Source organism: Astyanax mexicanus, chromosome 3 (assembly GCF_023375975.1).
Source record: "Astyanax mexicanus isolate ESR-SI-001 chromosome 3, AstMex3_surface, whole genome shotgun sequence".
In the NCBI taxonomy this organism is placed as follows: domain Eukaryota; kingdom Metazoa; phylum Chordata; class Actinopteri; order Characiformes; family Acestrorhamphidae; genus Astyanax; species Astyanax mexicanus.
In genome coordinates, this window is record NC_064410.1 from 27,520,476 (window position 1) to 27,542,805 (window position 22,330).

Below are 22,330 nucleotides of genomic sequence, written 5' to 3' on the forward strand. Positions count from 1 at the left end.
GGGATGTTTTGCTGCCAGTGGAACTGGTTCTTTGCAGAAAGTAAATGGGATAATGAAGAAGGAGGATTACCTCCAAATTCTGCAGGAAAACTTAAAACCATCAGCCCGAAGGTTGGGTCTTGGGCGCAGTTGGGTGTTCCAACAAGACAATGACCCAAACACACACATCAAAAGTGGTAAAGGAATGGCTAAACCAGGCTAGAATTTAGGTTTTAGAATGGCCTTCCCAAAGTCCTGACTTAAACCCCATTGAGAACATGTGGACAGTGCTAAAGAAACGGGTTCATGCAAGAAAACCATCACATTTAGCTGAACTGCACCAATTCTGTCAAGAAGAGTGGTCAAACATTCGACCTGAAGCTTGCCAGGAGCTTGTGGATGGCTACCAAAAGCGCCTAGTTGCCGTGAAAATGGCCAAGGGACATGTAACCAAATACTAATGTTGCTGTATGTATATTTTTGACCCAGCAGATTTGGTGACATTTTCAGCAGACCCATAATAAATTTATGAAAGAACCAAATTTTATGACTGTTTTTTGTGACAAACATGTATGTGTTCCGATCACTCTATCACAGAAAAATAACAGTTGTAGAACTTATTGAAAACTCAAGACAGCCATAACATTATGTTTTTTTACAAGTGTATGTAAACTTTTGACCACAACTGTATCATTCTCATGCAGCACTGGAGCAGAGAGCATATCCCTCTCCTCGTAATAAAATGTCAAGTTTGATCCACTTTTGATGCTTTTGTGCTCTCATGTATTGAACCTCTACCTGTTCAGGAACCCAGCCTGCTGTTTGACAGGTGTCAGAATAAATCCACAAGTGAGGGTGGACTTCTAACAGTGGGGTCTTAGCAGGCTGTAAAAGAAGCTTAGCTGGTGTTTTAGGTACAGTTGGTTTAGCTTCATTGCTGCTGCTGCCTGATCCAGCTCAGTGCAGAGTCTTCCTTTTGGTATATTTTGTATTGGTACAGTATTTATTAAACAGGTCTATAGTTGGGAGTTGCATACTGTGTTTGTATGTATTTTTCATACTATAAGGCGCACCGGACTATAAGGCGCACCATCAGTGAACGCCTATTTTCTGGTCCATTTTCATACATAAGGCGCATCAGATTGTAAGGCGCATAAAGCAACACTAGTAAGGAACAGGGGTGTCGCCATATTTTCCTTCTAATTCAGCAGGTCTTGCCACTGGGTGGTGGTTGGGGGGTAACAAAAAGCTAAGCTAAGCTAAAAAAAACACTTTATTTTGAAGTCAAACGAGTGTTGGATGTTAATCTACACAGATTTCTCTTGTGAAAGCTGTTTAGTTGGGTGAGTAAAGCTTTTGTGTTTACTTTCAGTAAGCTTAGTATTCCAGATTTCCACTAAGGCTGGGTGCAGCAGCATTAGCAGAAGAGGCTAACCGCTAGTTCTAGTAAATGCAGCCCGATAGCGATACAGTGTGGAACTCTGAGTGTTCCGGTAAGCCAGGGCGATATAAGCTAGCGATTTGTCCCGCGTAGCTTGTTTTAACACGGTAAACAAGCAGGCTTCAGTCTGATAATACTCACCTCTGAACAGTAGAAGAACTAACTAGCGCTTAGAGTGATTAGCAGCTAATGCTAATGCTGATATACTTACCTCTGAACGGCAAAAGAGCTATCGCTTAGCACGGTTAGCAGCTAATGCTAAAATTGCTGCTTTTGGGGAAATTAAAATATTTTTAAGTGCGCCTTATAGTGCGAAGAATACGGTATATGGTTAAAGTAATCACTGTCAGAGATTTTTTATTAGGGGGGATTTTATTAGGACTTATTTATTTATTTATTTTTTGCATCACTTTAGTGCAAGAAAAATAATGAAAGCAACAGGCCATGATGTTAGTTGAGCTATTCTTTAACTTGTTTAGACCAGTAAAGTAAACAGAGTAAATAAAAATGCTAAATAACAATGTAAGTTAACACATGGGTGCATGTTACGTTATGATAACAGCAGCAGTGCAGAAATGACCTTTTAACATGATGCGATGAAGACAGAGCACTTATGGTGCTGTTGTGCAGCCATATTAATAGTGATCCGGTTTTCTTGTTCTTACATGAACATGAACATGGCTCAGGTAAAGAAGTGTTTGTGGCCAATATAATCGAAACACTTTAGCTAATGATCATTACCTAAAAAAAGATGGATTTGGTGCAACTTCACGGCACAGTGAGGTGCCTGGCAACAAAATAATTGATCAAAAATAGGAAAAAAACAGCGATTTATTAGAAATACAAAAAAATTACAGAGTGCCAAAATGTGTTGGTAGTTTTTCATATTCCTAATAAATCTGAAATTCTCCAGTCTACAAGTGCTGCTGATTTTTTTATTTTATTTTTGAACAATTATTTTGTTGCCAGGCACTTTTGCACTGTTGCGCAGTGAAGTTGCGCCAGATCCATCCATTTTAAGTAATTCATATGAACAATAAGTGATCCGAGCAAAACTGACCTCCAAGAGCTAAAGTCAGGATTATAGGCTGTAGAATCGGTGCAGTGGGCTTTGTCACATGATCTGATAGAGTGGTTGGAAGGGGCCAGGTCAGAAAATTGGAACACAGCAGCAATTCGGCTGTATTAGTGAGTAAGGGACCTACGAACCTGCGGGCTACCTATTACCCCAAATTAGACTGTTTCAGTCTAAAATTACCCTGCTTACAGTGTGCTTAGGAGACCAGCCAAAGACTTTCAGAGCCACACTTCTTGATTAGCCTCTTATGCACTGTGCAAAAAAAAAAAAAAAAAACGTATTTACAACTTTGAAAAAGTAACCTGAGTTCAATACTTCAATATTTCTAATTTAGAAAAAATATTCTGAAATATGTTTTACATTATTCGTAATTATTCTTATAGAATTCATATTCACAGAAAGATTATGCTGCTGTAAGTAATGGTTGCTTTCTATTGGATTTTGGAGCATTGTGTAGTAGGGGTGCGAATCTCTCAGTGTCTGTTAATTCAATTCGATTTGATTCCGATTTTTGGTTCCATGATTCGATTTAGAAACGATTTTCGATTCTAGAACAATTTTTCAATTTAAATGGCCTATAAATTTTGTTTAAATTATGCGAGAAGATAAAAAGATGAAAGGACAATGTAAACAAATAGGACATTTATTTAAAACAATAAACTTAGGTTCCTTACTGTATTGAATCTTTTTGCATCATAGTGACAGTGGCACAATAATGAATGGCTAATTTCTAGCATGGTTAACTAATCCTGAATTCATTTCTAAAAGGAAGACATTGTTAAAACTGGAAAACACTCATCAATGTAACACAGCCACAAGGTCAAGAGTGGAACGTAATATTATTATATAATTATGTAACAAGCAGAGAAGACACTACACTAGATTTTAGCATGCAGCAACATGTTTGAGAGAGCTAAAAGTATGTGAACATTGCACAGATCAGTATTTACCTTACTAGAAAATAGCCAGAAAATACAGATCTTCATGTTTTGGTTTGTTTTACATCAGGTAGATTTGAACTTTTTAACTGTACCGTGGAGCTTTTTAAGCTCGAATCGATTTCCTGCACCACTACTGTGTAGTGGTAATTAATATGCATTAGCTTATTTAAGATGTGATTTTTCTGTGCTGTGGATTTTGCGTGGTGTAGTGCCCTTAGTCACCACTGAGTTCTCTAAATCTGACTGCTTTTTAAAAATCTGTAGTGTAAAGAATGAAGCTAAATGGAAAGCAATTTCCTCTTTGATTGTACACAAACAGCATCATGCTGGAGTTCAACAGGTCCACCGCACTGCACAGCGTTTGACCTGCTCAACACAACTAATTTACCCCGTGATGTGCTGAGCTGATGAGTTGAATTAGGTGTATTTAGTTGAGGAAAACACTAAGCTGGAGCACGCTGTGAGCCCCAGCGCTGAAGAGCAGCGTCACATACTTGTGGACCACTTAGCAGAGCCGGCTGAGTTCTAATCAGCATGCTGATCGTCTGGAAACGGCCCAAACAACAAGAGACTTATTATCAGTCAGATCATTTATTGTAGAAATAATTAAAAGAGCAGAAGTGCCACTTGCTTGATGAGAGAAGTGAACACTGAAGGCACTTAAGAAGCAGAGAAACACTTTCACTTCTTTTATTAACAGTAGAAGTGTTGAATGTTGAAAATGATTAGAATGATATGCTTCAGAGGATGAAAGCATTGTTACTGCTACCGTATTTTTCAGAGTTTAAGTGCACCTAAAATCCTTTCATTTTCCCATAAAATCGACAGTGTGCCTTTATGTACATAATCCCTGTTATTTATGAATTCTACCAGTCAGTAAAGCCACTCTGCTGAAGTACAGTGTTATAAGGCTGAGTTGTCAGTGAAGTTTCTCCAGCACTAAGGCTGGGTACAGCAGCAGCGTTAGCATTAGCATTAGCTGCTAACCGCAGTGCTAGCTCTCTGTGTTTTCCATGTTAAAACAGGGCGCTAAAACTGGGCTACCAGAACACTTAGGGCTCCCCATTCTAGTGCTCTCAGGCAGCATTTACGTCCTGCTAGCATTGCGGTTAGCGGCTAATGCTAATGCTGCTGCACCCAGCCTTAGTGCTGGAGATACTTCACTGAAAACTCACTGTTAGACAAAATATTTAAAATCTAAGCTAACTGCAGGGCCATGTAGCTTCGGAGTTTTTTTCTTCCCTAATATAAAAAAAAACCTTCCTTTAAAAATGGGCATTTTGTGTTCACTTGTGTTGTCTTTGACTAATATCTAAATTAGTTTGATGCTCTGAAACACTTAAGACTGAAAAACATGCAGAAAATAAAAATACCACTGTACATTTTTATACATTTAGTAATAAGTTAACAAATTTTCCACTATATCCTTAATTCAAGCCGCTTTAAATGATTCAATAATGTTTTAGCAAACTAAATTATTTAACAAACATTTAATTAAGCTTAATTTAAACAATTTGAGGAGAAGCAGTAGTCTGTGCTTTCTGACAGAAGTGTTGGGAAAGGGATGCTGGTGCTCTACATACTTTATTATTCAGACACTTATGGCACAAAGCACCTAAAAAAATACAGCCTGTTCTATCCATAGGCAGCTAAGAGCAGAATTCCCAGCAGACAGAAACCAGCAGCAGACACTTTTTATCCAGCCGTGCACCCAAAGCTCTTAAAGCAGTAACGTCAGAGCAGTCATAAAACACACTTTACTCTTTTTTGGAGACACCTTTTATTTCAGTGGGTTTTCTTTATGTGTATTATTTTCTGCATTATAATTTAATACTGAAGATATCACAACTATGAAGGAACATGGAATAGAATTATGTAGTAAACAAAAGGTGTTAAAAAATAGAAAGACGAACACACAGTGTCATGCATTGTTAAAATACAAACACATAAAAAACATTTGAATCCACACTACACAGTGTTTTGTTGATGTGGGTGGGTGATGTGTGTGTGGCGGTAATTGTGACTCACAAGGGTTACATGACGGTGCTTGTGATGCATCATTTCCTGTTTGATTGTTGTTAAGGTGACCACCTTACCTACATACTGCTGCAGGAAACCTTGCTGTTACAATAATTGCATGTTCACCGTATTATACAAAATATCAATTTATACAACAGTAGGGGTGAAACGATTACTCAAATAATTTGAGTCACTCGATTAAACAAAATTGATCGATTAACGCTGACTCGTGGCTTAAAACGAACAAAATTCATGTATCCATTAATCATGGGAGTGTTTTGAGCAAAACGTAAAATAAAGCTAATTAGTGTTTCACTTGCCACAAGCCAGGTGAGCTCTGACCTTGTCGGATTGGTATTTTAACGGCGCAGTGCTTCTCCACTTCTCAGCAGAGGAAACTGACCTGTGTGTTCATGCTGTAAAGGTGTTTGAGCAGGTCATTTATGGGAACAGCAATGTTATTTTATTCTGTTTATGTAAAAGTTGGGTTTGTGCACTGCTGGTGCGTTGAGTGTTTGGTGCACTGTGTTGACAAGATAGCAATATGCCAGAAATGTACCTCAACACACCTCATTTCCAGACCACCACGCCCATCAGCGTAGATATATTCACAAACACCTTTGCTATTCAAAGATGCAGGTGCAGGTCGGCGGGGTCTACGGTAGCAATGAGCATCACAACCTCCATTGCACGAGGTGTAAAATAGGACCCCTAGTGTTTCTTCCTAGTTTTGATGTCTTAAATATTAATCTACAGCTATAAAAAATATTAAAAAATAATAAAACAAAACAATAAGAAAGTGTGTTAAAACTTGTGACTGCTACAGCACACACACACACACACACATAGCAAAGATTCATTACAGGTTGCTAGAAGACGTGTCACGAGTGTGAACGCTGTATCTCAGTAATTAATCACTGTGAGTTAATAAGCTACCGCAAAGACAACCAGAATTAATCCTGTCATGCAACGGATGAGTGGAAGTTCAGACGTTATTTAAAATTTTTTTAATTATTAAATATGACTTCAGCTAGATGATATGATGTGTAGCTGAAGCCATGATCAATTACTGTATGGCAGTGGTTCTCAAACTTTTTCTATCATTCCCCACCTCAGAAGAAGGGGAAATTCTGCGCCCCACCTGTCCCATATCGCTCCAACAAAATGGTAATAAAATACTAATGCAAGTTTTAAATTTTACAATTAATTTATTAAGTAACATCAATTTGTCTCTTAAGCAGAAGGTTAACATTATAACACTCTAAAATATTAACATCAATGTTCAAAATAAAAAAAAAAATACAGAAAATTGGCCTACTAAGTTTTGGTTAATTTATCCAATTTCAATATGTGCAGAGCAAAGGCAGAACAAAATGACAAAAAACAACAAATGAATATGACCAATGACTAAATTATGGTTTAGTTTCTTCATTTTCAATCTGTGCAAAAAAAGAGCAAAGGCAGAACAAAGTGACAAAAAATGACGAATGACTATGCCTTATCACAGCATCAGTGACTGCAGTGAGCCTGTTTTGCACTACACATCTTTTCAAAACGGGGTTGCATGCTTGATACTGCCACTCTCAAGTCATGTGCAACATTAAGCTGAGACCTGTACTTTGTTTTCAGTGAAGTAACAGCTGAAAAGCCAATCTCACAGAGATAGGATGTGGCAAAGGGAAGAAGAATGTCCACAGCTCTCTGCCCAACGAGTGGATACTCCCTTTCCACTTCAAGCCAGAAGTGACTGAGAGGCTCAGATGTAAATCTTAGTCTCAGGGTGGAGTCAGAGGTCAGCTCAATCAGTTGTTCCTCTGTGGCAGAGCTAAACTCAGCTGGTGCTGCAGAAAGAAATAAAATACTTAAGTTGTCATTGCAAGTCCTAGTAGGTGCAGCATATAATATGTAGCCTACAATATATAAAATTATCAAAACACCTACCTGCTGCATTAAACGGGTCCACAATCCAGTCATACTGAGCAGCACTATTTGGAAAGTATTTTTGAAACAATCCTCTCAATGCACTGATGTGCTGTTGTATGCATGGAATCACTGTGGTGGCTCCAGAATCAACGGTTTCAGCAACTTCAGTCAGATTCTCAAAGACATCAGTATTTCCTTGGTCGAGGCGCCTGCCCCACACTTCGAGCTTTCGGATGAATGCAGTTATCTTGTCTGCAAGGTGAGGTAGGTGCTTGTCTCTGCCTTGAAGCTGAAGATTTAATTCATTCAGCTTTGCAAATACATCGCTGAGATAAGCCAGTTTCATTAGAAATGGTTGATCACCAAATTTGCCCGCTGCTTCATACATGCGCTCTTCTTCCAAAAACACCCGAATCTCCGTTCTGAGCTCAAAGACGCGCGACAACACTTTTCCTCGGGAGAGCCACCTTGCTTCGCTGTGAAATAGCACAGCTGTATGATCAGCGCCCATCTCCTCACATAGAGCGGAGAACAGTCGCGCTTTCAGAGGTCGCGTTTTGATGAAATTGACCACATCCACAACTGCTGTCAAAACCTCGTTTAGTTCGGGGCTGAGCTGCCTGGAAGCCAGCGCTTCCCTATGGATGATGCAGTGCGTCCACTGCGCGTCTGGTGCAGCCCTTTTGACTAATGCCTGGAGTCCTTTCCTTTTCCCTGCCATAGTTTGTGCACCATCAGAGCAAAAGCCCACACAGTTTTCCCATTTCAGCTCATGTTCTGTGAAGTAGCTGTCCATAATCTTGAAAAGCTCCTCAGCCGTGGCTCTTGTTTGCACGGATTTGCAAAAGAGCAAATCCTCGCTCATTGTCAGTGACTCCGAATTTACAAAGCGGACATACGAAATGAACAAACAGTTTTTACTGCTGTCTGTGGCTTCGTCCACTTGTATTGCAAAACGATTTTCTTTCAGTTTGTCAATGAGTTGTGCTTCAAGATCATTGGAAATGTCGCAAATACGCCTCGCAATTGTGTCGTTTGACAGGGGGATTGTTTTCAACTTTGCAGCGCTTATCTCATCCAGCATAACTGACACCATGTCAACAGCAGCGGGGAGAATAAGTTGCTCAGCTATTGTGTGTGGTTTTTTGCACTGGGCGACTCTATATGCAACTCTGTAAGATGCCATTTGTGCTTTACTATTCACTGACGCAGCTTTCACCATTCGCTTTTCCTGCTGACGGTATTCTGCGAGTTTTCGTTGAAAAAAATTGATGGGCTTATCAGCGTGAGCTGGGTGTGAGGTCTCCAAGTGTCTGCGCAATTTGTTAGGTCTCATACTGTCTGCTGCCAATTGTCTAAGACACAGAACACACATGGGTCGCTCCTCATCTCCCACCTCAGCTACAGTGAATCCAAAAGCAAGATATGCCTCATCATACCTTCTTTTTGGTTGGCATTTCGATTGATTTGGCCCGTCTGTCTTCTGTTTCTCTGTTGGCGCGGACTCGCCAACTTTTGTGGTCCTTGTAACAAATTTGTCCATTTTGTACACACCTCTACTGCTCTGTTGTACTGTTTACGTTGTTCCGCCGACATTTTAAACATCCGGGGCTTATGCCCGCCGCGCCCTCGCCCCTTTTATTGGCAAAACAAAAAGGCATTTAAAGGACAAGTTTAAAAAGGTTTATTTCTCCCGATTCCCTGCGCCCCACCTGCAATACCCACGCGACCCACTAGTGGGGCGCGCCCCACACTTTGAGAAACGCTGCTGTATGGGTTCTGAAGAAGAACCGAAGAGTGCCGTGTGGAGGCTCTCATGCAGCTGCATGGTGTGAGATATATAGTCTTTCTGATTTTCTATATTTATTTCTAACAGTCCGCTGGGACGGTGTAGGGTTGATTCGCCTTGGGCTCTGCAACTACCTTGAGACAGGCCTGACTAGCACACTTTGAGCTGTGCTGCACCAGTCGAACATTTTTGGCAGAGTGTTTTGCTGCTCGAAAGGTGAAATAGAGAAACGGGTGAATAGAAATAAAGCATTCTCCAAAAAACACAACATTCATGCATAATTCATCACCCACCGTAGTGAATCTCAGCTCATTCTGCCTCCGAGGCCCACCAGTGTCCAATGAAATATTCCAGCGCTCTCATACAAATGATGCCATTCTAAATGTTTTCTTTACCACTACAGCGGCCACAAAAGTGCTTACATTTAGAAATCTGCGGAACGGATTTTAAAACTGCACGCTCTGCAGCTTTTAATGACTTATATTTATAGCTTGGCCAAGCAGACAAGCATCTTTCCTGTGAGCGGAACTTTGCACTGTCATGGTCTTTGTGTCGTTGCGACTGTTTGGGCTGGGAGAACAGGAGCTGCATTTCTTGGGGGTTGTTGCACAGGTAATGCTCTGTAGGAGGCATTGATAATAAATACAAGCACACTGGCTTACGCTGCTAGATGTTGGGTGAAGTAGTGCTGGGTGATAATGGCCTAAAAAAATATCAATCTTCGATTGTTTTACAATCTGATTTTCGATATCAAAGAAAAATCTACCAAAAATCAAACTACAGATGACAAAGAAATGATTAAAAACTAGGTTTACCTTTAAAAACGGTACATGTATTCTTTGCAAAGCCTCATGTTACAGGGGTCACGGTTTGGTTCACGTAAACGCACGCAGAATTCACGGTACAGCCTATAGGAGACTCACGCGCACCCTCTCTCTCTCTCTCTGCTGCACACCCTGTTTCTCTTGCATGCGCCCTGTCTCTTTTTTGCGCATGGCCTCTATCTCTCTCTCTCTCTCTTAATAAGTTTAGGAAAAATATTTGTAGTTTGAGCAGTTAAAGTAATGCTGTTGTTTTTGTTCTTATTAAAGCACCAAACAAGAGCCAAAAGATGGAGCCTCATCCTCCTATGATGACAGTAGGAGAGAAGCCTCTTTACAACATTTTATCCCAGAGACTTGAAAAAAAGATGGAAACCGTGTCACCGTTCCCATCATTCAAAGAAAATGAAGCCAAAATCTTCCTCCATGTTGGCGATCCTGATACCTGAGTCTGCGCAGTAGAGACCAGAGGAGGGAGAAAGACGTAACTTTTTTTGGGTAGCAGCAGTGTGCACTATTAAAACAGCAGTGTGCAACATAAAATAAATAATAAAAAAAATCCAGGAACAGTCATGTACAAACTAATTGAACAATTAGAGCCTTAACAAACTAAACTCTATCCTACTATAACAGTTAAACATGAAAAATAAGACTTTAAGACTTTTTCGGTCCCTGAGAATGACAAGTTTTTTAATAAAGATATATTATTAACTTTATCTGAGAGAAAGATGATCCTTAAGGTACCAAAACTATTATTATATTTGAGGCTAGACAAAACAATTATTATTTTTATATTTTAAAGTTTTTCTTTAAGAAGATGAGAATGTCCACATTCTCTGGAGAAAGGTCTGCTCTTTGAGCTGTCACAATGTCCACGGCATCGGTTACAGTGTGCTGCGCCATTTACGTAGCTTAGAGGGAGGATCATAGATCATCTTTTTGACTTCGATGCTCAAACCATGACATAATTCCGATCGATTTCGATAAAATATCGAAATCGTGACACCCCTACTGACTTTAGACTTGATAAAACACAGTGAACCAACACCAGCAGATGACATGGCTCAAAAATTTTATCGATGCATCTCTACTCAAAATGCTTAACAGAGTGATGATAAAAGATACAACATAATGAAAGACACAACTGTAAAATGCTCTGGTGTGTGTATGTGTGTTTGTGTGCATGAATGGTGCCAATGGCCAATTTAGAAACAGCTTTTATATCACTTTTCTAGAAACTGAAACAACAAGATGGCCGGCAAGTCTGTGGACCTCAGAATTAATTGCAGTGTTTCTTCTGCATCATTTGCACTGTACGCTGTTATTTTTGGAATTAAGTCACACTTAGACAGTGATGTGATATTGCAAAACACTCATTTTACAAATCTTATATCTTAAATATATTGTTATTTACGTTGTCCAGCCCATCTGTAAACAACAGTGGAAGAGCGTAATTTGGAAGGGTTGCACCGACTGCTAAAGTCACACTATTCCAGTAGACGCCAAAGAAAAAGAAACTCATTAAAAAACATATTATATATTAGCACAGCCTTTAAATTTTTTTTTAAAAATTAGCTATTTAATATCATAACTGTACAAAGAAAAAAAAAAAACTCACAAAAATGTCCCTCATGAAGCAAAGCCTCTTGAAGAAAATAAGCCTTTCAGCAGGCTGCCAACTGTTCCACTGCGCTGCTGATTGTGTGATCCTTGAGGGTTCAAAAGCTAGCAATTTAATTTAGTCCCTCTGAAATGATTATAATGAATAAACCATGGCCTTGGACAATTACTGCTCCAATTGTTCCAAGATTAGCAAGAGGTATTCTTGGATTCCAGGTAATGCCAGGTAATCACACGAGGACTGCTATAGAGACAATCCGCTAACATGGGGTAACATGAGGCCCACCGGGGTAAGATTCTCCCCCCACCTGCACATCATATTTTTTACCTTCAGAACATTTACTGAAAGACTGTGAGCTAATTAAAATAAATGAATCTGAATGATGAGGGCATGGAATTTATTGCCTTAAATTCACCCTCTTTTCAAATCAAAAGTGTAAATTTCAGTCTTTTGAGTAAAAAAGCTCCTATATACAGTATGTGACGAAAAGGGAGTCTTTTTACATTATGTGCTAAAATATTATTTAGTGTCATTTTCAGTCTGTTTTTTATTATGAATGGGCCAGGACAGGCAGGGTTAGGAATCAAAACAAACCAAGGGGTCATCCAAAAAACGTTGCCAAAAACAGGCAGGGTCAAAACTCGAAAAGGCAGTATCAGAGGGCAAGGTAAAAATGAGAAAATGAGGAAATACAAAAAGGGTCATACACAGAATAAACAATAAGAATGGTTTTAAAAAACATGGACAGAATCAGATATAATATTGGGCTAGGTATGAGTGCAGTGTGTATAATGCTAGGAACAGGTGAAGTTAATAATCAGGTGATTGTGAGTTCGATACATTTGGTCATGTGTATAAGATTCACCCCCATAAGGATATTGTATTTTTAAGATGTTATTTGTACAATAACCAAAAGACAATGGCACTTCTGTCTATATTGAAACTGCTGCAATTACATTTAGCAACAACAAAAAACAAATGAAAGTTAAATAGTAATAGAAAGATAAATTCAGATCACTTATTTTATAACTATAAATAAAAGTGCAGAAATGTAATAAATCCACCTCGTTTCACCAGTTTCTCATTTTGGACATCGCCACAATTAGAGGAGTTATTGCCTTAGCTACATTTTGGGAGATGGATCCACACCCTTAACTCCTCCCACTCAGCTTATTTAAACCATCAGTCTCACCTAGTAGTGTTGAACTACTTTTATTACTTTTATTACTATAAAATATACCACATGGACACTGCTGAGCCCTGAATTTGGCAGTTATAACTGTTTATTAGTTTTTTATTTTACAATTCCTTTGTCTTTTTTAGTTCTGTGAAAAAGTATTTGCCCTTTACAGATTTCTTTTGTTTTAGATTTTTTTGTCGTAGTTGTATTTTTCAGATTATATGCAGTTTTTACATGATTATTTCATTTATTAAGAAATCAGAAATCCATCCAAACAATACCGGCCCTATGTGAAAAAGTATTGATTGCCAGAAAATGTTCTGTGGGCTGACGAGACAAAAGTAGAACTTTTTGAAAGGTGTGTGTGTCCTGTTACATCTGGTGTAAAACTATCACAATTGGTTTTCAGAAAAAGACTGATACACACACACATACCTTGCCTGTGTGTACACAAAAAAACAGAAGCATTTCAGAATTTGTAGTAACTACAGATGTTTAAAAAACAAATTGACAGTTTTAGGATAGCAGATTTTATTGTTTTTATTTTCAAATATTTTAGTGCATATTCCGTGTTTATATATCAATTCCACTTTTATTCCTAAATTCTGTGTTTCTGCCCACACTTATACACCATGAAAATCACAGGGCCCTGTTCATGCTACATTCACATTCCAGAATGAGAGCAAGCAAAATGGGTCATAAACGTGATATCCAAAACAGGCAAAAGGGCTAGACAAAAATAAGGGTCGGCAACAGTAAACAATAAGTACAAGGGCAAGGCAAAAATACAAAAACAGTAAGAGTCAGTAACAAAATTGCAATGTTCTCTGCAATGTGTTCACATTGCAGAGAACCTCACCTGGTCCCTCAACACCAGCTCCATAACCAAGAAAGCCCAGCAGAGCCTCTACTTCCTGCGGAGACTGAGGAAAGCACATCTCCCACCCCCCATCCTCACCATGCTCTACAGAGGGACTGTAGAAAGCATCCTGAGCACCTGCATTACCGTCTGGTTTGGGAATTGCAACACCTCAGACCGCAAGACCCTATAGCGGATAGTGCGGACAGCTGAGAAAATCATCGGAGTCTCTCTTCCCTCCATCACTGAGACGACCCCACCCATCCCTCACACGGACTCTTCGCTCTGATGCCGTCCGGCAGAAGATACAGGAGCATCCGAGCCTCCACTACTAGACTCTGCAACAGCTTCATCCACCAGGCAGTCAGACTTCTCAACGCACAGAGACAGAACTGAACCCCCCACCCCACCCACCACTCACCCAACACACTCGCACAAAACTAAACTGTACACCCCCCCCCCCCCCTTTACACAAAACTAAACTGTACACCCCCCCCCCTTTACACTCACAAAGAACTGAACTTCACCCACACACACACCCAGTCAGCACACAGAGGCTGACATGACTTTATTTGCTGCACTCTTAAAAACTATAAACTCTACCTCAGTAACTGCTGTGATTATATATGTTCTATATGTTACAGTATGTCACACATCTCTGCACCTTATCCCCACTATACACTTTATTATACCGTATCGGTACTGCATTGTCCTGTCTTTAAATTGTCTCGTCTTTTGTATTTATTGTATTTATTGTTAATTAGTTTTATAATTTTATAATTTTATGTTGCACTGTCGTCACTCCTGCACTTTATGTTGTCTATTGCTTGTTGTTCTATGTTGCACCATGGTTCCGGAGGAACGTAATTTCATCACACTGTGTACCTGTACTCAGATGTAATGACAATAAAAGCCTCTTGACTTGACTTGACTTGAAAAGAGCAATAAACAAAAGAAATGCTTGGTAGAAGAGCTAAAAACTAGATTCAATACCAGGGGTATATTGAAAACAAGGGGTATATATACTAACAGGACCAGGTGTGGGCAATCAGAAGCGACACATGGTTAGCAGAGTCGGGGAGGTCTGGTGTAAGTGCATGCTGGAAGTTGGAGTCTTTAGTATGTGTATCAGAGTTCATAGCAGTACTGACACTCAATATAGTTTATCTTCACAGTAAGGGAATGTTCTTCTCAACTGTTTCTCCAACAACTTCTAAAAGACTCACCAAAACTACCTTTAATTTATTAAAAGGTTATCCCATTGCTGTGCCCAATTATAGTGTAACTTTGATATTAAAAACGTAGCCTTGTTATGGCCTACACCTTTTGGCCAATTAGCAGTCTCAGGAGCTTCCTAAACTAAACCCATCTCAGACCATCTCCGGAGGATTCGATCTTTCCTTTTTCTAGCCTAATTGCCCTTTGATCATTCAGAACATGCATTATGTAAATTATAATTTAATAAGTGTGCTTATTAAACTTTGCTAATGCAACTCCCATAGCCCAATATCAATAAAAGCAGAAAATTCATATTTGATTTCACTTTATTAAGAGGGTTTTTGTAGAGGTGGGGAGAAATCTGACTTGAGATTTCATTTTTAATGTGCATAGCTCCACACACCAGTTAGTTACCAGACTAAGAGACCTCTTTATAAAGGGCAGCACTCCTGAATTAAATTAATTGACTGGACTTGTATGTGGAGGTGGGCAGTATATAAACACTACATTACTACCATAATTACTGTCATCATTTTCCTCTAATACATCTGCATACATTAGTAGAGTGATTAGTAGAGTGAGCAGGAGGTCGCAGGTTCGAAACCCCACTCATGCAGCTTTGCAATCAAGCTGCTGGCGCTCAGAGGGAGCACAATTGGCCCTACTCCCTCCGGGTGGGTAGATGGCATTAAAAGGGTGATGTCCGCAGCACCGTGCATCTGTGAGCTGATGTATCGGAACCGAGTCGCAGCTGTTCGACAATGCTGCATCAGCAGCAGCTCGAAAAAAAGTGGTGGCTGACTTCACATGTATCGGAGGAAGCATGTGTTAGTCTTCACCCTCCTGGTGTGTTGGGGCATTACTAGTGATAGGGGGAGTCCTAATGAGTGGGTTGGGTAATTGGCCTTGTAAATTGGGAGAAAATAGGAAAAATTAGAAATAAAATTATTTAAAAAAAAGAAGTGATTTAGACACTTTATAGACACGTAAACCACATCTAGTGCATAAAAAAATATTTTTAATAAATGTGCCAGTTTATGCCAACTGCAAATACAGCAATATTAAAAAGTGTTTCAATTCTCTTTTAATTATTTCCTAGCTTGAGTAATGGTTATGGGTTTTGGATATTTTTTTGCCTCCTTTAATGCTTTATTTTAGAAATTTAAGTTGTAAGTTTGTGTAAATTAATAAATATCAATTGAAAAAAGTCTCTATAAGTATCAAACTTGTGATATATGGTTATTATTCGTTGATAGGGTTCAGTCATGCCTTTTTCATATTTTTACGACTTTAACCTCCTTGTACCTGGTGTCCACATGTGTGGACATCCCATTTTGGGTTTTATAGACCACAACACTAACTTTTGCTCTACAAGGGCCTGGTGTCCTCTTATGAGGCTATTATACTGTCACCTAGTGGTAGCAGAATAATTTAACATGTTACAGTTTTGATTTTGTTAAGAAATCTCTAGCCATACTAAACTGTGCCTAAAGCATCATAAATCTGAGTTTAATGAGGGGCAAACTATTATAGCAAAATCAGAATTAAATCGGTATCAGGAGATTTTTTTTATTTAAATCATCATATCAGGCCGATCAAGATCTATTGTTTTATTTAATCTGTTATTTGAAAAAGGAAGGTTTAAACTTATGACCAGTCTATGTGAGATAAGTCAGCAAAATATGTAATAATGCAATACCAAAAAATATGAAAACAAATTTCTCAGAAGAAAGCTTTCTTTTTAGTTGGTTAAAAAATATAATTTTAGTTACATTTATTTCTAAAGTTATACTGAGGTTTATAGTCTCTCTGTAAGTTCTAAATGTGCATATCAGTATCGATATTAACACTGAATTCCCACATCAGTGCATCCTTACATTAAATAAATAAATACAAGAGAACTAGCATTACATGTTTTTTCATTATAGCAGCAGTTGTTCTCCATGAACAATATCACTAATTGATGATTATTCATTTATAATTATATTTTAATCTTAATTATGAGTAATCTCAGACCTCATCAGAGCTGAAGTAAACCAACTCTTATTATTATTATTATTATTATTATTATTATTATTATTATTATTATTATTGTCATTATTATTATTTTTAAAGAGAGCACTCCTGAAAGTCATTAAGATCTTTATCACTATAACTGGTGTAATCAGAGCTTTCTTTGCTTGTTTTTCTTTTAGCTTTATTTACTTTAACAGATGTATTTCTATTTGTACAGTTTATTACACATAAAACATAAAAATGTTGAGAAATTGCCCTGCTAGATCACACCATTTACATAAAGAAAATACTAAATGTCAGCATTTCCAAACGAGCTTCATATTGGAGAAGAGCAAATGAAATGTCAGAAAAAGCCACACCTTTAATAAGAGTTAATACCAGCACGCCTTAAAATCATTTAACTAAGCATTTTTCTGCGTCTGATACCTGTGTTTTTTAATACGGTCTGCGTACAGCTCTGGGCGTAGATTAGGTCCGGTGTGGATGCCAGCAGGTAACTGAGCGCAGAAGTAATTACGGCAGTGTGTGTTTCTGTGTGGTGTATTTAAAATAAGGCGCTAATTAAAGGTCACTTTAGGTTTGCAGTCACTTGATTTAAAGCTGAATGTTAATGTTGTGTTCCTGGTGAAAGCATGGTGCCGGAGGTTTCCCTCAGGGTGTGGGTGGATGACAGTGCGCCAGACGAGGATTCACTCTCGACTCCCACACACACACACACACACACGCACACTCTCTCAGAAAAAAGACGGAAATTTCACAAGAGGGAGTTTATGCTAATTAACTAATGTATGATTTCTCAGGGCTCCCCGCAGTTATCCCTTTGGTTAATTTCCGTTCCTTTCACTTTTTTTTTTCTTTTCACAACGTTGCCTTTTCTTTCCTCTGTAAAGCTGTGAATGCATTTGACAGTCTGCATTACTGCAGTAACATTAAACAACTAGCTTATTATAATAATTAAATACTTATAAATAGGTGTTGTTTGTTTCAGTTTAGTGGCAGAGGACAAAAAATACATTGAAACTTATTCATTTTATCTGTTAATATATATGTATTTTTTTTGCAGTACCTTCCAAAAAAAAACAAAAAAAAAAAAAACAGTTGTAACAGTAATAAAAAAAAGCATTTACAACTTTTTTGTCATTTCTTAAGAGACTTTTTGGCACGGAGGGTACCAAGCGATGCGTTGTTTCAGGTGTTATTTTGCCCCATTTTTATGTTGCTCTAAGGCAGTTGTTGGCAATAGGCGGCCCGCGGGAAACTGTGAAGAACGATAATGAAAACAAATAAAATAAATAAAATGCTTCTCTGGTGAGCTTTTGTTTACCATCCTCCCCTGTCTCTCTGTTGCTTGGCGTGACCTTAGTTTTTCTGCCTTTTTCTCGTTTTTCTGCACGTTCTCGTGCTCCCTATCTCCTTATAAGGGAGTTTTTTTTCCCAGTCGTGTCCCAATTTACTAGCCGGGGCAGCGGTAGTGTATTGGACCGCGACCATGATGACACAGATTAGATCCCGCGTAAGGAGCGGTGAGTTTATTTGTTTATTTTTTCTTTTCTTATTGGGTTCACCTGCTTTGAGATCAACTGTTCTGCAATTGAGTTCAACAACCCTTTGGGCTGAAGAGCTACTAGTCTGTAGCACTCCCTCCCATTACACTTCATTTTCCAAAACATCATTTGTTTGTGGCCCGCCACGTAATGGTTTTGAAAATATATCTGGCCCGTGGCCACACTTAATTGTTGACCCTTGCTCCAGGGTTTCAGTGTACATTTCTGCATTAATGCTGCATAAATACTAAATCCAGACAATGAGGGAACACATAAGGAATCATGTAATAAACTAATGTAAAAAAAAAAAAAAAGAAAAGTTAACCAAACCAAAATACCACAAAATGTGAAGCATTTAAGTGACTCTTATCTGGGTGCTAGTGTTAACTTGCAGTTTCTGAGGCTTGTAACCCTGATGAATTTATCCTGTGCAACAGAGGGAACTCTTGCTTTTCCTTTCCTGGGGCGGTCCTGATGAGAGCCAGTTTTATCATAACGTTTATTATTTCTTATAGCCATTTTTTTCTTTACTTAGTTTACTTAGTCTTTATTTTTTACTTTACTCAAATAGGGATATTCACTGTATATCAGCTCTACCGCTTCACAACCAAGACATTTAATTAGTAAATAACTCTTGATAAGTTCAGCACAGCTGTTAACTGAAAGCCATTTCAGGTGACTCTACCTCATGAAGTTGACTGAGAAAATTAGATGTGCAAATCTGTCCTCTAATCAAGATGTGCTACTAAATGATTCCGTATATGTTTTTCTTCATAGTTTGGGTGACTTTATTCTTAAGCTACAATGCAGAACATTTCCAATAATGAAAATGGAACACTGAATTTAAGGTATGTCCATCTTTTGACTGGTTCTATGTGAAGATGCTGTTTGGATGTCAGGCTGGAAGCTGTAATTATTGTAATATGTGTTTAAATGTGGCATTTTTCGACCCATTCTCCATCTACTGCGTCTGTAGCGGACAGTCAATTACAAGGGCTATATAATTTTCATGCTTTTTGTTGTACTTAGACAATAACAAAAAAACTGAAGACTCTCAGTAGCTGCCAATTGATTTCTATTCTTAGTGTGTTTTGAGTAAACAGCTTTTCTCTTTGTTCCTACTAAAGTGTAGCTAATCAGACATTTATGCTGCGATGATGGCAGATAAAGATCTGGTTGCAAAACACTGGAGCAGATTTTTGAGGTTGGTTGGTGATGTGACACCCACTGTCCAGCTGCACGAGGAGTGTAGTGATGCTTATTGCTATCTTACACCCTGCCTACAGTATATTTTTACATCTTCTGCCGTGACCTTAAAAATAGCATCAGAGTTTACGAACATACAGCTCTGGAGACCACTTCAGTTTCTGAATCAGTTTCTCTGATTTTGCTATTTATAGATATATGTTTGTGTAAAATTAACATTGTTGTTTTATTCTATAAACTACAGACAACATTTCTCCCAAATTCCAAATGCCTGCACTCCTGGTCCAAAAATTCAAGCAGTTCAGCTTGATCAGTTTGATGACTTGTGATAATCCATCTTCCTCTTGATTATATTCCAGAAGTTTTCAATTAGGTAAAATCAAAGAAATTTTTAAGTGGTCTCTTATTTTTTTTCCAGAACTTTATCTATGTCAATAGGTGTGATGGTCTGGAAGTGAGGTGTGTTCAGGTAAATTCCTGGTTTATTGCTATCTTGGCAAAGGAAAACACAAGTGCGCCACTGACTGATTAAAACCTTGACAACAGTTACCAGTCAGACGTGCATTCCTATCTTAACTACCTGGGTGCATCGCTTAGCTTGTTACACACACACACAAGGACACACAGCAGTGCACAAACCCAACTTTTACATCAACAGTAAACAGGATACACAGTAAAATAACATTACTGTTCCTGTTAATGAGCTGCTCCCACACTTTCACAGTGTGAACAAACAGGTCAGTTTCCTTTGCTAAGAAGTGCAGAAGTCCTTCAGCGTTAAAATAGCCATCTGCCAAAGTCAGAGCTCACCTGGTTCTTAAAGGTAATGGCAAGTGACACGTTACTCCCAAAACACACCCATGATTAATTAGTAATTAAGATCATTAGTACATGACTTTTTCACGTTTTGAGCCAAGCAAGGTGTACTTTTCCTGTTGTTACGATAGCAAAGACAAACTGACACGCCCCAAATCAAGCTGTGCTCGCCTATAGATCGTTAAAACAACAAAGAAAAAAAAAAGGAGAGAGAAGGTTAATCAGTGTGTAATGTTCCACTGGCTGCATCTGTGTGTGGACCTGCTCTGCCCCAGCCTAACCTTCCCTCTTCTAACCACACTCTCTGTCTGTCTGTCTGTCAGTCAGTGTGTGTGTGTGTGTGTGTGTGAGTGGGTATGGGGTGAGGGTGTGTCAGCTGTTGGTGTGTGTATGAAGTGTAAATAATTACTCTGCCGCTCTGGTTGGCTGCGTGAGCTCTGGGGTGTTTGAACAAACATTTATTTTAAAAGGGTGACTATTTTTACAGCCCAATCAAATATTCATAGAGTAGAGAGTGTGTAGAGGTCTGGAATGACACATAGTCAGTTGTGTGTATCTGTGTGTGTGTGTGTGTGTGTGTTGGGGGAGGAGGGGGTGTTCTTCATCGCCATAATTTGTGTGTTATCATAATTTCATATGAAGATCTACAGTGGCTTACAAAACTATTCATACCCCTTAAACTTTACACAACACAAAGTAGCACATGATTGTTAAGTGGAAAAAAATGATAAAAAAAATTAAGATTTTTGCTCATTCTTCTTTATAAAACTGCTCAAGCTCAGTCAGGTTGGATGAAGTGCATCTGAAAATATATGGTAATGAAATTTAGGTCAGGACTTTGAGTGGGCCGTTCCAACACCTGAATATTCTTTGGTCTAAATCAGAGACTGTAAAAAAAAAAAAACGCTGTGCCGCCGTTTTCATTTATTCAATGAAAATGAAGCCAAAATCTTCCACCATGTTGGCGATCCTGATACCCGAGTCTGCGCAGTAGAGACCAGATGAGGGAGAAAGACTGTGGAGAGACAGCCTACTCATTTAAATAACCCCGCCCCTGAGGGCTGCCTCCACAGAGCTCACACAGTCTATGGTCCCACCCATACAGTCATTGGTCCCACCCCAGCCCTTTTACAGTAACCACACCTGAATAACATTTTAAAAAATGAATTCTGTGGGGATAAAAAAAATTGACAATACAAGCAGAGGTAACACTAGCTGTTTAAATAATGGAGGTACAATTACAGTATATTTTGAAAAAAAAAATGTGATTGAAAGTTGTCTGTTTTGCTATTGAAACCTATGGGGATGGGTGGGGTTACACAGCTTTCTGCTACCGAACAGCAGGGGGCGTCCGACCTGTGGTGGCTTTCTTTTTTGAGAGACGATGCTCTGTCCAGCTATACACAGTCCATGCTCTAAATCATTCCACTGTAGCTCTGGCTGTATGTTTAGAGTCATTGTCTTGCTGGAAGGTGAATCTCTTCCCAATCTCAAGTTTTTTGCAGCTTCCAACAGGTTTTCTTTCAGGATTGCCCTGTATATTTATCTCCATCCATCTTCCCATCAACTCTGACCAGCTTCCCTTTCCCAGCTAAAGAAATGCATCCCCACAGCATGATGCTGCCACCACCACGTTTCACAGTCTGGATGGTGTGGTGAAGGTGAAGAAGTTTTCTTCTTGCCACTCTTCTATAAAGACCAGATTTGTGTCCTGTGGACAGATTCTCCCTCCTGAGCTGTGGATTTCTGCAGCTCCTCCAGAGTGACCATGGGCCTCTTGGCTGCTTCTCTGACCAGTGCTCTCCTTGCTCAATCTAACAGTTTGCGTGGATGCCATGTCTACACTGCATGGCAATAATAAAATTACCTAATAGATGTG

The 22,330-nt window shown here is 38.9% G+C and overlaps 2 protein-coding genes across 3 annotated transcripts in view; one reads left to right on the forward strand and one right to left on the reverse strand.

Annotated features, from left to right (window-relative positions):
* efna3a (ephrin-A3a) overlaps window positions 1–22,330 on the forward strand; it is a 209,600-nt gene that overhangs the window by 137,837 nt on the left and 49,433 nt on the right. The gene's annotated exons all lie outside the window — the stretch shown is intronic.
* Window positions 6,647–9,148, reverse strand: LOC111191716 (zinc finger BED domain-containing protein 5-like). The gene is made up of 2 exons (XM_049476256.1): window positions 7,400–9,148; window positions 6,647–7,299 (listed from the first exon to the last, which is right to left on the reverse strand). Exons 1-2 carry the CDS (start codon window positions 8,922–8,924, stop codon window positions 6,968–6,970), a joined length of 1,857 nt encoding a protein of 618 aa, XP_049332213.1. The 5' UTR covers window positions 8,925–9,148; the 3' UTR covers window positions 6,647–6,967.

Bases quoted from the DNA above. Each gene is read 5' to 3' on its own strand.
- LOC111191716 (XM_049476256.1), bottom strand. From the start codon at position 8,924: ATGGACAAATTTGTTACAAGGACCACAAAAGTTGGCGAGTCCGCGCCA. The intron at 7,300-7,399 runs GTAGGTGTTTTG...TTCTTTCTGCAG, and splicing joins GGACCCGTTTAATGCAGCAG to CACCAGCTGAGTTTAGCTCT.